The sequence below is a fragment of the Neopelma chrysocephalum genome, unplaced genomic scaffold, assembly GCF_003984885.1.
Source record: "Neopelma chrysocephalum unplaced genomic scaffold, ASM398488v2 Primary Assembly neopelma1_96710, whole genome shotgun sequence".
Taxonomy (NCBI): domain Eukaryota; kingdom Metazoa; phylum Chordata; class Aves; order Passeriformes; family Pipridae; genus Neopelma; species Neopelma chrysocephalum.
In genome coordinates this window covers 1,348,012-1,367,627 of record NW_020925354.1, presented here as the reverse complement: position 1 = coordinate 1,367,627, position 19,616 = coordinate 1,348,012, and the positions used below count along the sequence as shown (strand labels likewise).

The window sequence follows — 19,616 nt, the reverse complement described above, 5'->3', positions numbered from 1 at the left end:
GCATGGTGAATTTCCTCACTTCTGCCAAGCTGCCTGACAGCTCTGGAGACAGAACAAGCATTGACAGGAAATTTATGCAAGGCCCTGAGGTGAAAACACACCACTCTTGTTTTGTAGTAAGTGGGCCTGTTCAGAAAGGAAAGATCCTTCGTTAGTGTCACCCTAACATTTCTTAGCCTGGGCTAGGAGAAGCATAAAAGTCTTGGTCTACGCAGGGCTTAAAGAAACTGAATTCAGCTCTGAATGAGGAACCATGTGAGACTAAAGAGTATAGCATAGCCTCAGCAAGGGGACAACTACCTGATACCTGCCAGATGTGAGGTCATGTGAAGTTGTACAAAAGTACTGGCCAAATAACAAAATGTAACACAAGGGCATGATGTTTTAGAAGACAAAATTTCATTTCCTGGTATAAACAAGGGCTGCAAGAGATCATAGTTCATGGTTGGTAGTGACTTCACAAGCTACTGTAACAGTCAGTGAATTTGGGTCAGGAGAAGAGAGAGAATCACATTTTTTCCCTATAAAAGTGGTGCAAGACTGCTGGTCGCCATGCGTTGGTGTAGTGCACTGCATGTGCTCCACACAGACCCATGTTAGTATAACCTTGTCAGGAGGTTATGTTTGTTCTTGTCCCTGCGCAAGTCTCCTGTGACTGTAAACACATTTTCAGCCGAAGTGCAAAACAGAATGTCTGCGTATTTATTTGTGTTGGTAGAAAAAAGCAACAGCCTTTTTCTAAAAACAATTTAATGCATTTCCATTGAACGTTTCTCACTTTTTATTGTCCCCCTATACATGCAGTGTTGGTTTTTAAAGATAGGGAGATCATAATAGATCTTGTCCTGAAAGCCAACTTCAAGCTTTTTAGGACTCGGGAGAAGCAGGTTAGAAACAGAGCATCGTGCTGATCCAGAGCAGTGATCTGTGTGGTCAGGTACTGCCTCTGTAGGGCATGAGTTTTCACATGTTTGTCCGTAGACCTTCTGTCCATCCCCCGTTTTGATTTTTGTCTTTTAGAATCAAAATAATAGATTCACTTCCTCATTTAAAAGTCGGTTAAGGCCTACGACAAAAAAAAATCCAAAACTTAGGGGAACCTGGTCTTTGGCACTCGCTTTGTCATGACAAAAGACAAAGGCTCTTGGGAGGCCAAGTTGGAAAGAGGCTGTGTGGACACATGTAAATGGTTCCATTTTACATTTTTTACTTGGTTTCAAGAATGACTAAACTATGTAGTCAAGAAAATATGTTTATTTTATAACTAATAAGGAAGCATGCAGAATTAATGGTCTTTGTTCTATTCAGAAATACGAATCCCAGTCTACTTATTTCTCATTTGTGCATCTCAGCGTCAGGTTTTGTCCTGAACCAATCAGCCATCTGCCATTCTTTCTCTTCAGCATCCATCTTGTGGTCCTCTAAATTATGATTTTTTTTTTAAATATAGAGATTGAGAAGGGAAGGGTCTTCAGTTTTTCCTTTTGCTCACTGCCTCAATGGATTAGGTCCATCTTCTAATGCTGCATAATAGTATGTCAGCCTTAAGTGTCATACTGGATGTACAGGAAGGGTTATAATTTGCCTCTCTCAAATGAGGGGAACATGCCACTGGAAGCCAAACTTTCAGTTCACTGGCAATAATGTACTCCTTGGCAGTCTTGAAGAAAGTTCTTGAGGGGAATCCTGGGTCTCTGCTCAAGGCTGACTTCCCAGAATGGTTCAACATCTGCAACAAGATGCTAACACAGCATTCTATCAAATGGTACTCCTTGCTTCCTCAGTAATGGATTTCTGGGTGTCTGCCTCCCTAGACTGCAATATTTTTGTGCCCATCTTCCCTGCAGTATCTGTTTCTTGCCTTCATAGAGGAACAGAGTCACAGAACTTGTATCAACTTCAGTTTTCCTCATAGTTCTCGCTTCAGAAAGATTTTCACTTCTCTTTTGAATGCCAGTCAGCTTCTCATCCCTATTAGCATCTGTGCCTCCTCCTGTGGTTTGGCCTCTCCTGTCAGGAGCAATCCCTTTTTGCTGTGCCCTGGTGGTAGGGGCTTTCTCTGTGCTGTTTCCATTGGTGGTGATAGATGCTGCCACAGTAAGAGCTTAAGTCCAGTAGAGACACTCCCAGGTAAAAGGTAAAATGGGGGGGTGGGGGCTGGGGTGTCTTTCTGTCTTTCTGTCTGTCTGTGTCAGCTACTTCTGATGGAATTCAGAATACCCATATGGAACATTTTACTGAAATGAACAATGGAAAATACTAGGTATTTCTCTGCAATTTTGGCACTGCACTTGTTTTATTGGTCTGTAAAGCCCAAAATATCTTTTTCAGAACAAAATCCTGCGTTCTTCCAAAAAACTCAACTTTCATCCTATTCTGTCATAATTTAGCAGTCAGGGAGTGGAAAGTCCATGCCCTAAGTGCCAGGCAACAGCACAGACAGGGACAAGCCTCTCAGCTTTTCCTATAAGTGCTGCAGCTCTGTGCACCAGAGGGTCCTGGGGAGGCTGAGCACCACAGGAGTATGACAGCATTATCTGTTTGTGGGTAAATTCACCTGATGGAAGGGAAGTGGGTGCTTCAGTCCCACCTCAAGTTTCTTCTAGGTTTTATGTAGCAAAAAGGTGTAATGCTGAGTATAAAATACACCCTGCTGAGGCTTCAGCTGGCTGTTGGGGAGCTTTCCTGAGAATTGGGTCTATCCATACCCTCCTCTCAGGCAGAGAACTGAATCTGGCTGGCTTGCATCTTAGTAAGTGCATTAACCATTTATAACGTTCACAGCTCAAAGTTTTCTTCTGGACTCTTTTTTTTTTTCCCCAGCTAAACTACCCACAGATAAATATCTGGTATGCAGAAGTCTGAATGAGAGTTATGCAGAGAATTTTAAAGTCAGGGGGTTTATGGTAGGCACAGGGCCAGCTGATGCAGTCTAGAATAGGGGACATCTGAGGAGTTCACAGTTTGGGATTTTGATGCCCACACAAACAATTGGAGACATTGCTAGGAAGTCCAAAATATAATTTTGTGAACTCTTCCATTCATAATTTAAGCAAGTCTAGGTTAAAAAATATCATTATTGTGAGTTGATGATTATGATCATTTACGGAGTAATGGGAAGTACTGTGATAACCCTTTTGCATCTATCAGTATGTCAGAAGCCTTCATCAAATTAAGCCTTGCTGGAAACAGCAAAGATCCAAAGTTGTTTTAACAGAATTATCCTGCTTTAACAAACTGAGTCAGTGGTTTAGTCTTCCTCAGTAATCAGCATTCCTGTGGCAAAAGAAGATTGTTACAGGAATAGATTACAGAAGGGCCATTTACTCTTGCCTCCACTTGAGTAACTGGGGAATGGTGTATATATAACTGAGGGTATCATGTTACAATGCATATTAATGTAGAAGAAGTTAAAATCATTAACCATTGCTCAAAAATTAAAGACTCAGATTAAAAGAGCTGTCAGTTTTAGCCTTTCTAGCAGTTTTACATTCTCAAATAAAAGCTAGAACTTCTAAAAGGATTAAAACAAGAATTTGTTTCTCAGGATGGACGTATGACTAGCTTCTCATTTGCAACACTTTCTACCTGCAGGTTAGCGCTTTGATTTGAGCTTTGAATGCAATCCAAATCAATATGTCAATAGAACTCTTCGCCTTCCTTCAGCTATGCTTATAACTAATGCCACTGTCAACTATGTCAGCCCAATTCTTGGAAAAGAATTTCTGGCTAGCTCCTTCTTCCTTTGTAAATTGGATGGCTGCCTACACATTCACGTGGAGCCATAGCACAATATTTGCTATTGTTCTCTGACTTTGATTTTATTTTTAATTTCTCAATCTCATAAATCAGCATTGTTTCCTCAGTTTACATTTTCTCCGTTCTATTAGGTTTAGCATTTTAAATTGTTGACACATTATATAGCCTCCATAAAGTGAAAAGCATGTTCCGGATCTGACACAATCATAGTTTCCTTGCTGCACTTTCCCATTGAAGTAAAAAACCATTTGCTTTATTTTGGACCTATGAATGAGACCATGACCTCTGAGGGAACATGAGATGTAAAACTTGAGTTCACGCTGAAAGAAATAAGTTTTATTCAGTGTGCTATTGTTTGTTGCCAGCAGAAGAGAAAATAAATACCTGCAGATACCTGTATTTGCTTTGTGTTTTTGAGAACATAGCAGGTGTGTGTGTCTGAGCAGTCCCCTGGGAACACTTCAAACTTGTCATACAGGAACTAGTCATAAGAAACACAGGGTGCTTTGGTTCTTTCTCCATCCCCATCACTGCTACAGCTCCCTATACTCCATAGTCCACATAGTACACTGTGGTGATACTTTTGTAATCTACATCAAACTTTTAAAACTGTACCTGGAGATCCCATGTGAAGCATTTGCCATAACAAACTAATTAATTATCTGCAAGGAAACAAAGCACCCAGTTTACAGCATCAACCAGACACTGGAATACAAATTCTAATATTGACTGAAACTGTTCCTTTAACATGTTACTCCAGTAACACCTATCTCATATTTCTTTTACTCTAACTTGTTCCTCTTCATGCTACTCTGAAGAACATTAATGCTGCTAATAGTCTTATACTTACATAGGTTCAAGTTAATAAAGGTGTTGTTTAGCTTTTATAATACAGATTTTTCACTGTAATTAAATGGTGACAATGAATCAGCTTGTTGATTTCATCATAAGTTACTTCCCTGAAATCATTCTTTAAACAGCACACATCATTATCATCTACTCTTTTTCCTCTTAACAGTAGACTTGCATTTCAAGTACAACATTTCAAGTGGTGCACTCTGGATTTGCCCCAGTTTCTTATCCTGATAGATAACAGTCAAGCAGAAACCGAGAGCTGTAAAGTAAAACACTGATAGCTAGAAAGGTTGATTGCACTATATTAATTTATTATTAGATGGAGTTGCAAAACTGGTGTTGGGACAGTGTAAGTATAGATTAAAGTCCCTGAGGTTAGCAGTGTCTTCTACCCTGCGCTCTGCAAATTTAGGAATGGTAAGGATGGCTGTAATAAGCCAGAGCAAAGATGAGCTTGGTTGAGCAGAGAGAATTTCCAGACTCATTTTTCTGGTTCAGCCCTGGGAAAGGTCAGTGCAGACAGCCTGCTGGAATACAGCAACTGCTTGCTACTCATACAGCCACAGTGTTCCATTCAGGCTGAGATTGCACAGTAGTCTTTCTTTGGTTTTTTAAGGTTTGAACCAGTGCTGAATGCCAAGTGTGGCAGGAATAATATGGGCCTTGCTCAGGGTCCTTACAGTCCTTACAGCACAGGTCTCCTTGAGGTTGAACCTGTTTATAACACAGCAGGTTTGGCCAACAACAATGCTTGTTTAGCTTCATGGAGATGATACCTAATAGCAAAGGATTTTTCTCCTTTTGCCTTAATCCCACAAGGACTTGGTTCTGAATTATTTCTACTCTTGGCATTTCTGTTGTTGAAGAGCCTCATCAGTGGGGGCTGTGAGGATCTGGCTGTAAGGCAGTACCATCTTGGGGCACTATGTGGAATACAGCTGATTTTCCCATCTGGCAAAACACTTAACCATGTGTCTACAGGTGGGAAGAGGAATCCTGCTGAAGTCCATAGTGCCACACAGGACGCCAACGTCAAGCTGCTGCTCAGGGTGGGGCTTTAAGCCACGTTCATCCCCAGCAGCCGGGAGGTAGGGTCAGGTGTTAGTCCTGCAGCTCAGCTCACTGCCTGCTCTGTGGCTGTGCTCCCACAGCTCCTGGGAGGAATGGATGTGAACTTAGTCGCTGTTTTGGTTGTTCTAGCAGTCACGGTTAGTCAGACGTCTGAGAGTAAGTAAAATTGTATTTTCTCTATTTCTATACTTTATTCTCTTAAAAAAAAAAAAAGACCCCAAGTGTGTCTACCTGGAATTGTGTTTGCTTGAGCCTTTGCAGCTCTGTACAGGACCAGAGTGGATAGCTTAGAGGTCTCTGCTGTAGCATGGGAAGATTCAAAAAGTGAAACCTGGCTGTCTTAACTCCACAGAGCAATTGGCATTTTCAGTGGAGTCACCTGAGCATTTCCTCAGCAAACCTGGTGTTTCCACAACAGATGTGGGCACTTTATCATTCTGTGAAGTGGCTTAAGGAAGAAAAAGCCAAGTGAATTATTTGTTGTAGGAAACATTATCAAAAAGATAGCTGAAAGATTTTAGCTGCTGAAGGAGAAGCAGTGATCTCCTGAGGGAGCACCTAGTAAAATTTCAGTATTTTTTCAAAAGGATCACTCTAGTTCAGGTGTGAATTCCTCCTTTCCAAGCTTCTCAGGGAGAATATGTTTAGAAAACCACTTAATCTTTTTTCTTTAAAGTGAAATTGCCCTGGGTGGCAAAGGTTTCAAAAACCTTTTAATGACAAACTTCAAGTAACTGATTTCTCTCACCAGAAAAGCAGCTTTGCATGCAGCTTTGCTCTGCATTCAGTGCAGCATGTCTTGAGGATTCAGGAGATCTAATAACACTTCATGCATTTCTATAAAAATTTAAAAAAATTCAAACAAGATTGGCCAGTGCTGTGCTTGAATTCTTCGTTTTTCGATGTAATTTTTATTGTTAAAAAAACTGTGTTCACAGAGAAGATAACTCAGCTTCTGGAGCACTTCATTCTTTGGGGTGAACCTTTCTCAAGCTCCACTGGCTTTATAGGAGTAGGAATAATGGATTTCTATAAAAATTTACACAACACACGGACAAAATCTGCCTTAAAACTTTATCCTGTTAAAATGGCAACTGCACCTGCTGGCATGGGAAAGGTTTTGTACTAGATTTATGATCTAGCCAGTCAGCAAGGTATTGCACAATAGTACTGGCACGTACATGCACAGGTCAAAGTAAAGGTTCTCTTAGAACACGTTCTTTTATACTGAATCACCTAGCACAGGGGAAATGCCTTTACCACCTAACTTTCCTCACCCAAACACACTCCATACTTGGCAATGATACTCAAATGACAGAACCCACAATAAAAAAGAGCAGAACTGCACATGGCTGTCAGGGTACAGAGGCACAGCCTACCACGAGCTGAACTAGATTTGGCTTTAACCCAGTGTAGCCTTAGGGTCTCCATTATGCATCCATTTATTTTAGGGTGACAGTACAGATATACAAGTGAGATTTGGGCTAGTACATGTAAACTTGCAAAAGTTTACTTTGCTTGTGGATGTGAATTGGTAGCTGTTGACAGAGGTCAGGAAAGCCATATGTTGGCCAAAACCATATCTGGCCACAGAAAAGAATGCGGCCTGGCCAGGCAACACCAGAAAATGAGATCAAGATTATTTTGAAGAGTGTGATGGGGATTTCCCCTGCCACAACCTCCACTCCTCCACCCACACTCCCTGTAATACAATTCAATAGAAGTTTTTGCAATTTTACTTCAAAAAATCCTGATAGCCTTCTATCATCACATCTTTGTGCCAGGGATTTACAGAGTGCCATACCTGCAGTGAAGGGAGCAGCACTGCATTACAGACTATCAGTAGGTTGGACAAGAGAACTTTATTTTAAAGATGGTTGGTTTGGGAATTTCAGTTTGAGAAGACAGAAGTTCTCTTTCGGAAGCTCCTACATGTACTTCATTTTGAAGACATGAAGAGAGAAATTTGGTAATCCTTACACAGTAATAGCATCTAAATCAAGTGTTTGATGCTACAGCATAGGAATAACAACTAAATAAGAATGACTGAGACTTTCCAGAGGAATTATCTGCAGTTATCCTACTCAAGTTATTCTAATAATGCTAGTCTAGTGAGACCTAGGGTGCAGTGTTGGAGATGGGTTCTCTGTTATCAAAATGTGTTGCTTTATAGATAAAAACAGATCTATGTTCACATGACAGCTTCTTTATGCACTTATGTGCAAGGCATTATGAGGTTTGTTTTTGTTAGGCGAGGCACTAGATATTACTGTTTGTTTGACCACATCAATATTACACTCTGTTTTGCCAATTTACAGCCTGCATTTCCTTGGTGCTCTGTAATACAATCATCAAGGATGTTGTATAGGGACAGAGAGCTTGGAAGCTCTCATGATTTGATGGACAAAGACCAATCTGACAATCCTGATGTGTATGAAATACTCATCTGTCCATCTCCAGTCATTCTTCCAGCCTTGAAAATGTCCATATTAACAGCAGTCCTCATAGCAAAACAGGAAAAGCATCACTGCATAACTTCATTTGTATTTATTCTTTGCCACAGAATTATATAGTATGATTTATAGATTTATACATTATTAATTATATTTGATTTAGAGTTATAGGTTAGAAACTGTTCTATCCTTTTTCATCTCTCAGAATTGTGCTTCAACTGTGTGTATTACCATGCAGTCAAAGCAGTAGGATGCACTAGCACATTTTTCAGCATTTGAGTTCCCCTCTCAAGTCCAGCTATTAAGTAACCTCCTTGTTTTAACAGACTACAGCTATGCTACATTTGTCAAGGATTCTAGCATCCCACTTTGTTCACCTGCCAACCAGGATCAGAGCCTTCTGCACAATGAAATAGTTACTGGCTTGCATTAGGTTAAGCTGAAAAGACCTGCCTTGAGGTGCTGAACTCTTAAAATAGCCTCAAGTTTGTTTCAAATGAAAGGAACATTTTCTGGCAGCTTCATGAACAAGTGAGTACTAAATGAGCTGCCTTACAGTAATTTAAAGTGTAGGTGATGTGGTAGTAAATTTCCCTCCAAGGGTAGAGCCTGGATTCTATGTTCATAAGCCAACAACATGGGATTTAGGGCTGAAACTTGTCTGTGGCTGTATTGATACTGGAGCATATCAACACTTTCCATGTTCTAAGCAAGATATTAATCAAATTAATCAATGCAAATTGTTTTGTTTGCTTTGTTCTTCCAAATGTACAAAGCCTACTTTGTAACCACAAAAGAATTCCATTGGGAAACACTAATGCCTGCAGCTAATAGCACAGGTGTGTCAAAGTTGTGCAGAGCTGCATCAGTTCAGCGTGAACTTGAGGCACATCAGTGGCAGGTCTCACGTTTCAGCATAGAAACAGCAAATGCCTCAGATTTATGCTTTGGGGGAACCCCTCCTGCTCAGTAACATTATGCATATTTGCTGGGCTCCCTTAGTTTGTGTAAATTCCAGAACTATTTTTCTCAGTTTTTGGTCACATAAAAGAAAAACTACAGCATGGCCTTTCACTCAGCAGTCCATGGGTCACATCCAGTTCAAAAAGGTTAATGAGGAGCTCTGCCAGCAGTACTGACAGTCTCCTCTGTGCTGCCAGCAAAGTTCAGGAGGGAACACCAAAGGCCTGGTCAAAACACTAACTGCTGGAGTGAAACTTGTGAAGAAAAGAGCTGCACAAGTCCTGCCTAAAGCAGCAATAATTGCTTTTAATTTTTCTTGCCTGAACCCTACACGACGCAGCCTTCCTCAACTGATTAACATGTGGCTCTCAAGTTTGAGAATGACAATGAAAAAAGTGAAGCAGAAGGATGAGAAAAGTTTCTGTGGACTAAGTTTGGCCAGGTAGCAAATAGGAAATGGACAAAGAAACTTCAGACAGTCAAAGAGACTTGATATTGATCAACTAAAGTGTAAAGACACATTATATTTGAATAGTACTCACAGAGGTCTCGTACCATCAGATGCTTTGTTTTCACTGTGCTTCATTCCGAAGTACTCTACTTCCATCATAGAATGGTTTGGGTTGGAAGGGACCTTAAAAATCATCTAGATCCCTGCTGCCCTGGGCAGGGACACCTTCCACTTACCAGGTTGCCCAGGGCCCCATCCAGCCTGGCCCTGAACACTTCCAGACATGGGGCATCCACAACTTCTCTGGGCAACTTGTTCCATTTTCTCACCACCCTCACAGTAAAGAATTTCTTCCTAACATCTAATTCCTAACATCTAATTCCTAACATTTAATGTAAACATGCCATTCTGCCTTATCCTGTCACTGCATGCCCTTGGAAATAGTCTCTCTCCAGCTCTCTTGTAGGCCCCCCTTTAGGTACTGGAAGACTGCAATTAGGTGTCCCTGGAGCTTCTCTTCTCCAGGCTGAACAACCCCAACTCTTTCAGCCTTTCCTCATAGGAGAAGTACTCCAGGCCTCTGATCATATTCGTGGCCTCCTCTGGACTCACTGCAGCAGGTCCATGTCCTGAGGGCCCCAGAGCCCCATCACATCAATTCAAACTCACTGACTCTCACAGTCTTTGGGGATCTTCTACATTTAGGAGCAACATTTTAATAGAACAGGTTTTAATAGGTCTAGCTGAATGAAGATGAAAACACTAATCTCTAAATGCCAACTGCTTTGGATTCTCTCAGCCTTAAGAAAGTGACACAAAGATTTGACAGACTTCCAAGGAAACAAGCCACCATGGGAAGTTGAAATTAAATTCATGTGCTACATTCCTTGAACAACAAGCACTGTTTAAAAATAATTAAGAATTTTAGGGGTTTTTTTTGTTGAGAAAAAAATTAAGTGGATTTGGGGTTTTTTTCAAATGTGCTAAATAACTTAAAAACCAATAGGTCTTTCCCTGTCAAGAGTTCCCAGGGAAGAAATACCAAAACAGATAATATCACTTGCTGAAATAACAACAGAGCAATCCTTGAGGGGACCTGTCTCAAGATCCATCACTAAGCTTGTTGGTCCTTTCATCATCTGCTTTAACCAGCAGCAGCTGGTTAAAGAGGCTCAGTGTCAGACAACAGGTCTAAATAATTTTCGGGTAAGCTGCTGTGTATTTCTGATTGTGCCACTGAGCCACAGAGACAAATGAAATGGACAGCACTGAAAAAATCTCATTGACTGATAAATGGCACATGAAAGGCCACCCATGTGGAAAACCACAGTTCTTTCCTTTTAACTACTGTTTAGATCAATGATTACTAATAACCGTGACCTAATTGCTGAAACCACAAAAAATTATGATATTGGGTTGGGCAGAAATCATTAGCTTTGCTTATTACCTCCTGCTTTGTTTGCACTTGCAGGATTAGAGTGAAGTTAGAGTAATAATGGAGCTGCAGGATGGCTCAGTGCTCCAGGAGAGTAGCATCAGCTCTCCTGGGCTCTGGGGAAATACAGGAATTCCTTGGCTCACTGCTCTAATCATTCTTCACACCCAGGAAAAAAAAAATCACTTTTAAAACTGGCTCCCATGTAAAAAGGTACCAGTTATCACAAATGCTGCTGTCAGCAGAAGGTTGCTGATGACTCTGTCATGTTCCCTGACAGGAAGTCCCCAATGCTATGCATTCATCTGTGATTCAGAGATTAATTTCTATTTTCCATATTGTAGCTGTACTTTCATGCAGAGAACGAAACCAAAAAAAGAGACAGCTTTTTCATTACAAAAACTAGTCCAGATCAGAATTCCTTGAGGAATACATACCAATGAAAGCAAGAAGCCTCCCAGGCATACATCTCCAAAAAAAAGTTACTAGCAGCCTCTCAATCTCCATAAGAAACACTTTTGTTTCTTTAGCAAGAACATAAGCACCACCTTGCTTACATGATATATGGAATTTCAGTCTGCTTTCTCTTGGTGTATTGACCATTTCACATGCAGTCTGCTACCCATGCTCACGTCGCAAGGCATAGCTTTTGTACAACTGCGTGAATTGGATGTCAGTGGCTTTAATGCTCCAATTCAAAGGTTGCACTGTGAAGTGCAATACTGATGGTTTAGATCTGAGTAATCAGATCAAAACAAGCAATGTTTTTAAACATAAAGTAGGATAGGGGCAAGAGATGGTAGCCAAGCATCAGCAAAAACAGTTGAGGCACAGTTCAGAGGACCGCTGGCTCTCCCTAACACCTCCTGCTAATATCCAGCCATTCCACGGGAGCTGGCAGTGCTGGCCTTGCCAGGTATTTTAGTTTACTCGACCCCAAAAAAGAACAGGAATAGATTTCTCCAAAAAGCACAGCAGGCAACCTCAGATAGAGTTCAAGATATAATTACTCTTCCTTGAGTTTTCATCTGGCATAATCCTTCTGTGAGGAGCTGACTGGCAACAACAAAAGTTTATCCTTTAGTGCTACCAACACTGCTTTGAGGCCTCAGAAAAAAACTTACACTTAGTGGTGTTCGATGAGCTGAATCCATTTGTGAACATCAATTAATTGGCTTCACAAGAAGTATGGCGTTGAAGAGAGAAAAGCAAAGGACAACAGGGAGATTACACAGGTAATGCTCAACACTTAATTAGTTCTTCTGCACCACGTGATTATTTATAGTCCTTCTCTCCTGGTTGTTGAGGAGACAAATGCTAGGCCAGCTGCTGTCTTTCACCCTCCCTTCTGACTGTGAAATCCCAGGAGTCTGTCATCAGCCCCACAGGTACAAAAGCCCCCCCGCAAGCTGCAGTGGACAGTGTGACTGCTCTCCAGCAACTCCTGCTCCCCCACCTGCTGCTCAAACTCACTTCTTTAGGTGTGCTAGCATCTGTTATTCCAGCACTGAGCAAGCACTCTTGTCAGGACCAGAGAACACAGTCTTCTTGCATACAGGAAAATTTTTGAACAGACTTCTTATCTCCTACTTACAGGAACTGAAATTCATTCTCTGTCTTTTTTTCTATTGCTGTGAGTCTTGTGCTCAAAGCTAAATGATTACTTAGGCGACAACGTGGCTAGGAAAAAAATTCAAACAAATAGGAAGAACACTTTCACCACTTCTCCCAGATTAGTTCATGGTCTGGGACACAGGAGTCCTTGCTGTGCTCACTTTGAAGCACAAATTTAATCTTGAGACCTTCATCCTGGGTAGATCCCTAAGCAATATATATATAGCTTTGTTTGTCCGTGTGTTGATGGAGGAAATTCCTTTCTGGGCCAGCACAGAGAAAATCAAATACCAAGATGTTAGTATTTGTCTTTAAAAAACCCACCAAAAACCCCACAAACTACCTTGAATTACAATCTGCTTTTTAAAGTTCAGTGACTTTTTATTTTCAAGATGGTATTAGCAACCAGAAAAAAATTTGGCAGGAGATTATTCCCTAGTGGAGACACATTCAGGCATGGGAGCCCTTGAGGCAAAAAAACCCACAAATCCCAGCAACAGCATTAATAATTTCTAAAAGATAACAAGGTAATGACCCTGATTCTACCTCACAAGGCAGATCTTTTAAATTATACTCCTGACACTTTCTCTGTCATTAATGTTGGTGATCTTCTTCCAAAAAATAAAAATAATTTTGACAGGAAGCGGAACATGAGCCAGCAGTGTGCCCAGGTGGCCAAGAAGGCCAATGGCATCCTGGCCTGGATCAGGAACAGTGTGGCCAGCAGGACCAGGGAAGTGATTCTTCCCCTGTCCTCAGTGTTGGTGAGGCCACACCTGGAGTACTGTGTCCAGTTCTGGGCCCCTCAGTTCAGGAAGGATATTGAGGGGCTGGAGCAGGTCCAGAGAAGAGCAACAAGGCTGGTGAAGGGACTCGAGCACAAGTCCTGTGAGGAGAGGCTGAGGGAGCTGGGGTTGTTTAGCCTGGAGAAGAGGAGGCTCAGGGGAGACCTCATCACTCTCTACAACTCCCTGAAAGGAGGTTGTAGCCAGGTGGGGGTTGGTCTCTTCTCCCACGCAACCAGCAGTAGGACAAGAGGGCATGGTCTTAAGCTCTGCCAGGGGAAGTTTAGGTAGGTTGGCTATTAGGAAGAAATTTTTTACAGAGAGGGTAATCAGGCATTGGAATGTGCTGCCCAGGGAGGTGGTGGATTCACCATCCCTGGAGTTTTTTAAGATGAGACTGGATGTGGCACTTAGTGCCATGGTCTAGTAACCACAGTGGTGTTGGATCAAGGGTTGGACTTGATGATCTCGGAGGTCTTTTCCAACCTGGTTGATTCTATGATTCTAAATATTTTAAAATTATTTTTATTTTACTGTAATAAGCCTTTACATATGTGTGCACAAGGAGAGGTAAAATAAATTGTTCTTGAAACAACAAAATCACCAATCTCTCTTGTGGGAGAAGCTGAGAGGATGGTATCCCATAAGCTGTAAAGATAATTAACCCTTGACACCACTTTGAAATGCCCTTCAACTAACAGCATGGGGAGCAAACAGGAGTCTGAAGTCTGTCTGCAGTACAGGGCTGGTAGTTCACTGGGGTGAGTGGTGGGGTGACTCACATGACTGCTGTGCTGCAGCTGAGGAATACAGGCTTTCAGGAAGAGCAGGCTGGAAGACAAGGAGAGGAAGCTGGCCTTTACGCAAGAGAGCAGCAGGAGTGCATGGAGCTCTGCCTGGGAATGGATGATGAGCCAACAGAGAGGTCACAGGTCAGGATTAGTGAGCAGACCAACATGAGTGACGTGGTAGCAAGTGCCTGCTATAGACCTGTTACGACCCGCCTGAGGAAAAGGGGAGGGGGGTAACTCAGGTTTTTATCAATAATTCCCTTGGGGTGGATTAGAGTGAAACGACACTAAATAATCAGTGTCTGAAAACATATATTGGTAAGGTTTATTTTAACAATCTTGTATCAACAGGTATGCTAGCATTTTGGGTGTTGTCATATAACAATGCGCCATAGAGATAACCTTTGGGAGGGGGGAGAAAATGCATAGGGGAGAGAAAAAACAGGATAAGAGTAAGGGAGAGTAAGGAAAAAGAAAAGCTGAGAGTGCAAAAGAAACAGATATAGTCACCGCCCACGGGGTCCAGCAATGACACTTGGTAGTTGCCGCTTCCATGTCTGTCGGTTGAAGTGGTGGCCTTGATCTGCTGGGGGTGAAGGAGGGAAGCCCCCACACGCCAAGAAGTTATGAGTTATTATATCCATGGTCAGTGTCACGGGCCATGTCTCGGGGCAGGCCCAACTGCCCATCAGAGGTATAATGCAAAAGTCAAAAGCCTGCAAACTCCTGGAATGCATAAATCATTAACCATTTCAGTCTCTGACAAGACCTCCTCACCAGGAAGATGTAGCTGAGGCCTTCCTTAAACAGCTGGAAAAATCTTCAGGTTCACAGGCCCTCATCTTCATGGAGCACTTTAACCACCCTGATATCTGCTGGAAGGGCAATACAGCTAAAGCAATTGCTCAAGCAATCCACAAGCTTTTTCAAGTGCATTGATGACATCTTCCACCACAAGTAATCAAGGAACTAGCAAGGAAAAACGCTCAGCTGGACCAGATACTTGCAAACAAGGCAAACCTGGTCAGGCACATGAAATCAGAGGCAGCATTGGCTACAGAGTCCATAAGATGGTGGAGTTTGGGATCCTAGGAGAAGGGAGAAGGGCAAAAAAGGAATATCACAGCCCTGGATTTAATGAGAGCAGATTTACAGTCTCTTCAGAGACCTGTTTGGAAGAATTCCATGGAATATAGTCCTAGATAGGAGAGAGTTGAGCAGAGTAGGTGGATGTTCAAGGGCCACCTCCTCCAAGCTCTAGAAAGATCTGTCCTGACAAACAAAAAACCAAGCAGTGTGTCAGGAGGCCTGCATGGATATGCTCAGAGCTTCTAACTAAACTTGAACATAAAAACAAAGTAAGGAAAAAAGGGGTGGAGGCAGGGGCAGGTGAGCCAGGTGGAGTCATATAGTTGTTGTCTAATCATGCAGGAATGGGGTTATGAAAGACAAAGACAAAACTGACCTGGAGCTGAATCTATCAAGGGACGTGATGTGTAATAAAGTATTCCACAAGTAGATAAATAGCAAAAGAAAGAGGAGCAAATATGTGAACCCACTGCTAAACAGGACCGAGTAACTGGTGACAAATTACATGGATAAGGCTGAGGGACTCAACACTTTTTTTGCCTTACTCTTTACGATTCAGACTGGCCTTTAAGAATCTCAGGTCCCTGAGAGGGAAAGTCTAGAACAAGGATGACATACTATCAGTGGAGGAAGACCAAATTAGGGAGCACTTTTAAAACCCAGACCTACATAAGGCCACAGGACAAATAGGCCAACCTCATCTCAGTCCCTGGGAAGGCAATGAAGAAAATCCTCCAAGAAAGCATTCTGAAAGACCTGAAGGACAAAACAGTGATCAGGAGTAGTCAGCATGGATATATGAAGGGGAGATTACATTTTACTGACCTAGCGACTTTCTCCAATGAGTTGACCGGCTTGTTGGTCAAGAGGAGAGCAGTGATGTTGTGTACCTTGACTTCGGTAAAGGCTTTGATGCTGTTTCCTGTTATATCATCATAGACAAGCTGACAAAGTATAGGATAGATGACTGAATAGTGAGGCAGACTGAAAAATGGAGAAAGGATCAGGTCCAGAGGGTTGTGATCAGTGGCACAAACCCCAGGGACCAATACTGTTCAACATCTTAATTAATGACCTGGATGATGGAAGAGAATGTGCCTGTGGCATATTTTGCACAAGATAAAATACTGGGAGCAGTAGCTGATGCACCACATGGTTTTACTGACGTAGAAATGGGCAGAGAGGAATCTCATTAAGTTAACAAGAGGAAACACAAAGTCCTTCATCTGGAGAGGAATGATAGCAGGCAGCAGTACATGCTGGGGGGCAGTAGGGAAGGGAAGTGGAAATCTGCTTGGTTTGTCTGCTTGGTTCATAGGATCTTTGGGGAAGATCCTCATTCTGACAATGAAGGAAGGGGCATGAACATATGACTTGCTTGGTCACAGAATGGCTGCTTACCTCATAAAATGGTGTTAATTATGCCAACTACATTATCAGGGGCTGGGAGCAGAGCTTAAGCAGGACCCAGGGACCAGGTGGCCCTGCTTGAGCAGGGGTCTGGACCCGATGACTTACAGAGGTCCCTTCCGATCTCAACCCCTATGTGATTCTGTGCAGTCAAACTATGACTTGTCCCCTTCATATCTCTGTTCTTTCTAACATCGTTACTACACTTTTTAGCTTTGTTTCCTGGGGCCTTTAACTGCTGCACAAAGATTACAGAAGAAATTCCCAAAGGAATTCTCCGAAGAGTGGAGAGGTTTGAAATCCAGAAAGCTGATGGCCTGTGTCACCTAGAAGCTGTTATGTAAGAAATATTTTGAGTCCTTTTCTGGGAAAGGGAGTTAAAACCTGCTAGGCACCATTGAAATAAGTGTAATCTTGGAAAACTAATACAAATTCAATGAAAACACCATTGTTTGTGATTTAAGAACTGTCTTTCCTTGTGCTATTTAAATTTTTTGGTAGAACTGAATTTCCTTTTCAGTATAATATTGATCATTATTCAGCCTGCACGTAGACTCTCACTTTATTTTCAGAACTAAAAAATTACTCATGTACCTTAAGACTTCTCTGTTTTTTCCAACTATTAATCCTCTAAAAAACATTGCCTAAACTCATTAAATAAGCTTTACTTTTGTACATAAGCTATTTATAATTTTATAGCTGGTACAATATCACACTGTTTGGGTTAAATTGGTACATTTGCTAGACTTTTGCATGGTAGTAATGACAATAATAATAATTATAGAGTGGTCTACTTATTTATTTGCAATAGAAATGTACTGCTTTGCACTGTGGTTCTTTTTGCACTGAAGTAGTAAAGCTTTTTTTCAGATTTTGGAAGACAGGTTTAATCATGTAAAACTCAGATCCTGACTTTGACTTATTTGAAACTAAAAAAAAAAGTTAATAAACACAGTATAAAATATAATTTACAATTAATCAAGTCTAACTTCATAGGTGAGTGCTAAGTATGATAATTTTAAAAAGTTGGAGGTTTTACATCTTTTCTTTGAAACTGACAACTAGTTTTTTCTCTGTCAGTCTCTATATAGAAGGCAAAAAGTTCTGTGTGAGTCCACGGATTAAAAAAGTTAAAAAATGGATGAAGAAGATGAAGCACAAGATTCACAGAAGAAAACTTCATGTTAGAAAGCAGAGAAGAACAAGAATTACTAAAAAGAAAGGACAAAACCAGTAGCATGATGAAGCAAGCCCCGTGATGAAGATATCTGTTGCATATGGCACTGTGAACAAAGATACCAGATTTCATCAACGATGGATGATTGTAGCATTAAAATGACTTTTTAAATGTCTAAGTGCTAGAGAAAGCAGAGGCAGAAAACATCACTTGTACTCAGAACGATGCTGATCAGATTACCAGACAAATGACAATGGCAATGTCTTGTAGCAAGTCTCTGTACCTCCTAGATCTATTGGCAGACTTAAATTCTCCTCTCTCCCACCCTGATTTCATGGAAACCTCCCCTATGATTTCTATTTTAACACGCTAGTATGCTGTTCCTTCTTATTCCTCCATTTTTTCCAGTCCTATCCCAAAAATAGTTATTCTTCCCTGTCATCTTTGTGCTGTTACCTGTTTTGTTTCTATTCTTCCAGACATTAATCTTATTTCTTTCTTCATTTTACGTAGTTTTACAGATACCTTTTCAGATACTTTCAGTTTAAGTTTGCCAAAACCATGTGTCTTTTACCTATTCTAAAGTCTCTGCTTCCAGCTGTTACTATCTTGAAATATCATTGCAGTGATAATATCTGAGCCTGTTCATAGGACTCAAAGTGTGGCATGCAAAGCTATGCAATAAAGATCATCTCTATTGCTTTTGTTCATTCAATTCCCTATTCAGATCCTTCAGCTGAGTCCTTCCTACCCTCCTTGCCAAATTTCTCATAATTAGTATTGAGGATTACACATGTCCACCAAGGTCTTTCTTTGAAGACTAGCAATGATGACAATCTGACTACCCACCTCCATAGCCTCTCTCCCACTGCATGGCACTGCCTGTCTCCCTGTGACAGTCACAGTCTCTGATTCCCTCCCTCTTTCCATGGAAACGTCAAACTAATTTAGAATTTCCACAGAGCCAGCTCAGTCAAAAGCTTCTCCTCAGCGACACATACACGGACAGCAGCAAATGAGGGTTAAGAAAGGTCTTAAAAAGAGTAAGTGACATAGAATGCACACACTCAGGGAGCCAAAAAATACATAATATAGCAGCATAATTCTGTTCTTCCTCCTCTTCCCCTAATAATTACTGTTTTTTTCATTCACTGCATTTGACTTAAATTAGCTACTCTGAGTTGCCTCTTGTGTTTGTTTTGTAATTGTTATGTCTAACTACATACTGCAAAGCATGGGAGACGGCAAGGCCAATGACAGGGGACAGAAACAGCTGCTGTACATTCCCTAAATAAAAAACAAAAAGAACATCTGTAGCAAGGTCACTAGAGATAAGTAGCACACTCCAACAGATGCAAATCTGGTGAAAGAAACTTGACTCCTTCCAAAACAGATAAACCAGTTATCTTTCCTTATGAGCCAACAGCCTCCCAACAAGGATGAGAGAACTCATCTAACTCTTATTCCAGATTCTAGGGCATATTGTGTACCCCAGATAGCATAGCTCCATCCTCTGCCTGCCAGCAGGAAGCCTGGATTGAATCTGGAGCAGGATCTGGGAGTGCTCTCTGACTGAACCTGCACAGAGGCTCTTCCTCCAGATGGCTTCATTCAGCTGCTGAGGCAGAGGAGGTGACCCTGGAGGATGAAGCTGAAATGGTAAACGCTTTCCACCATTTCATTTGCACTCTGCTGCTGCACTGCCTGGACACCACACAGATACTTGACTAATTGATATTAGACAGAATCCAATCCCCATGGGC

The 19,616-nt window shown here is 41.5% G+C and overlaps 2 protein-coding genes across 2 annotated transcripts in view; both read left to right on the top strand.

Moving 5' to 3' along the window:
* TMEM267 (transmembrane protein 267) overlaps positions 1-6,300 on the top strand; it is a 28,585-nt gene extending 22,285 nt beyond the window's left edge. Inside the window, exon 5 of the transcript XR_003538500.1 lies at positions 6,289-6,300. The gene's annotated coding sequence lies outside the window, so the exon portion shown is untranslated. The remainder of the gene's footprint in view (positions 1-6,288) is intronic.
* Positions 5,610-18,563, top strand: CCL28 (C-C motif chemokine ligand 28). Its single transcript, XM_027709236.1, has 3 exons — positions 5,610-5,841; positions 16,890-17,016; positions 17,757-18,563. The coding sequence occupies exons 1-3, from the start codon at positions 5,778-5,780 to the stop codon at positions 17,911-17,913; spliced, it is 348 nt and encodes a 115-aa protein (XP_027565037.1). The 5' UTR covers positions 5,610-5,777; the 3' UTR covers positions 17,914-18,563.
* Positions 18,564-19,616: the final 1,053 nt, after the last annotated feature.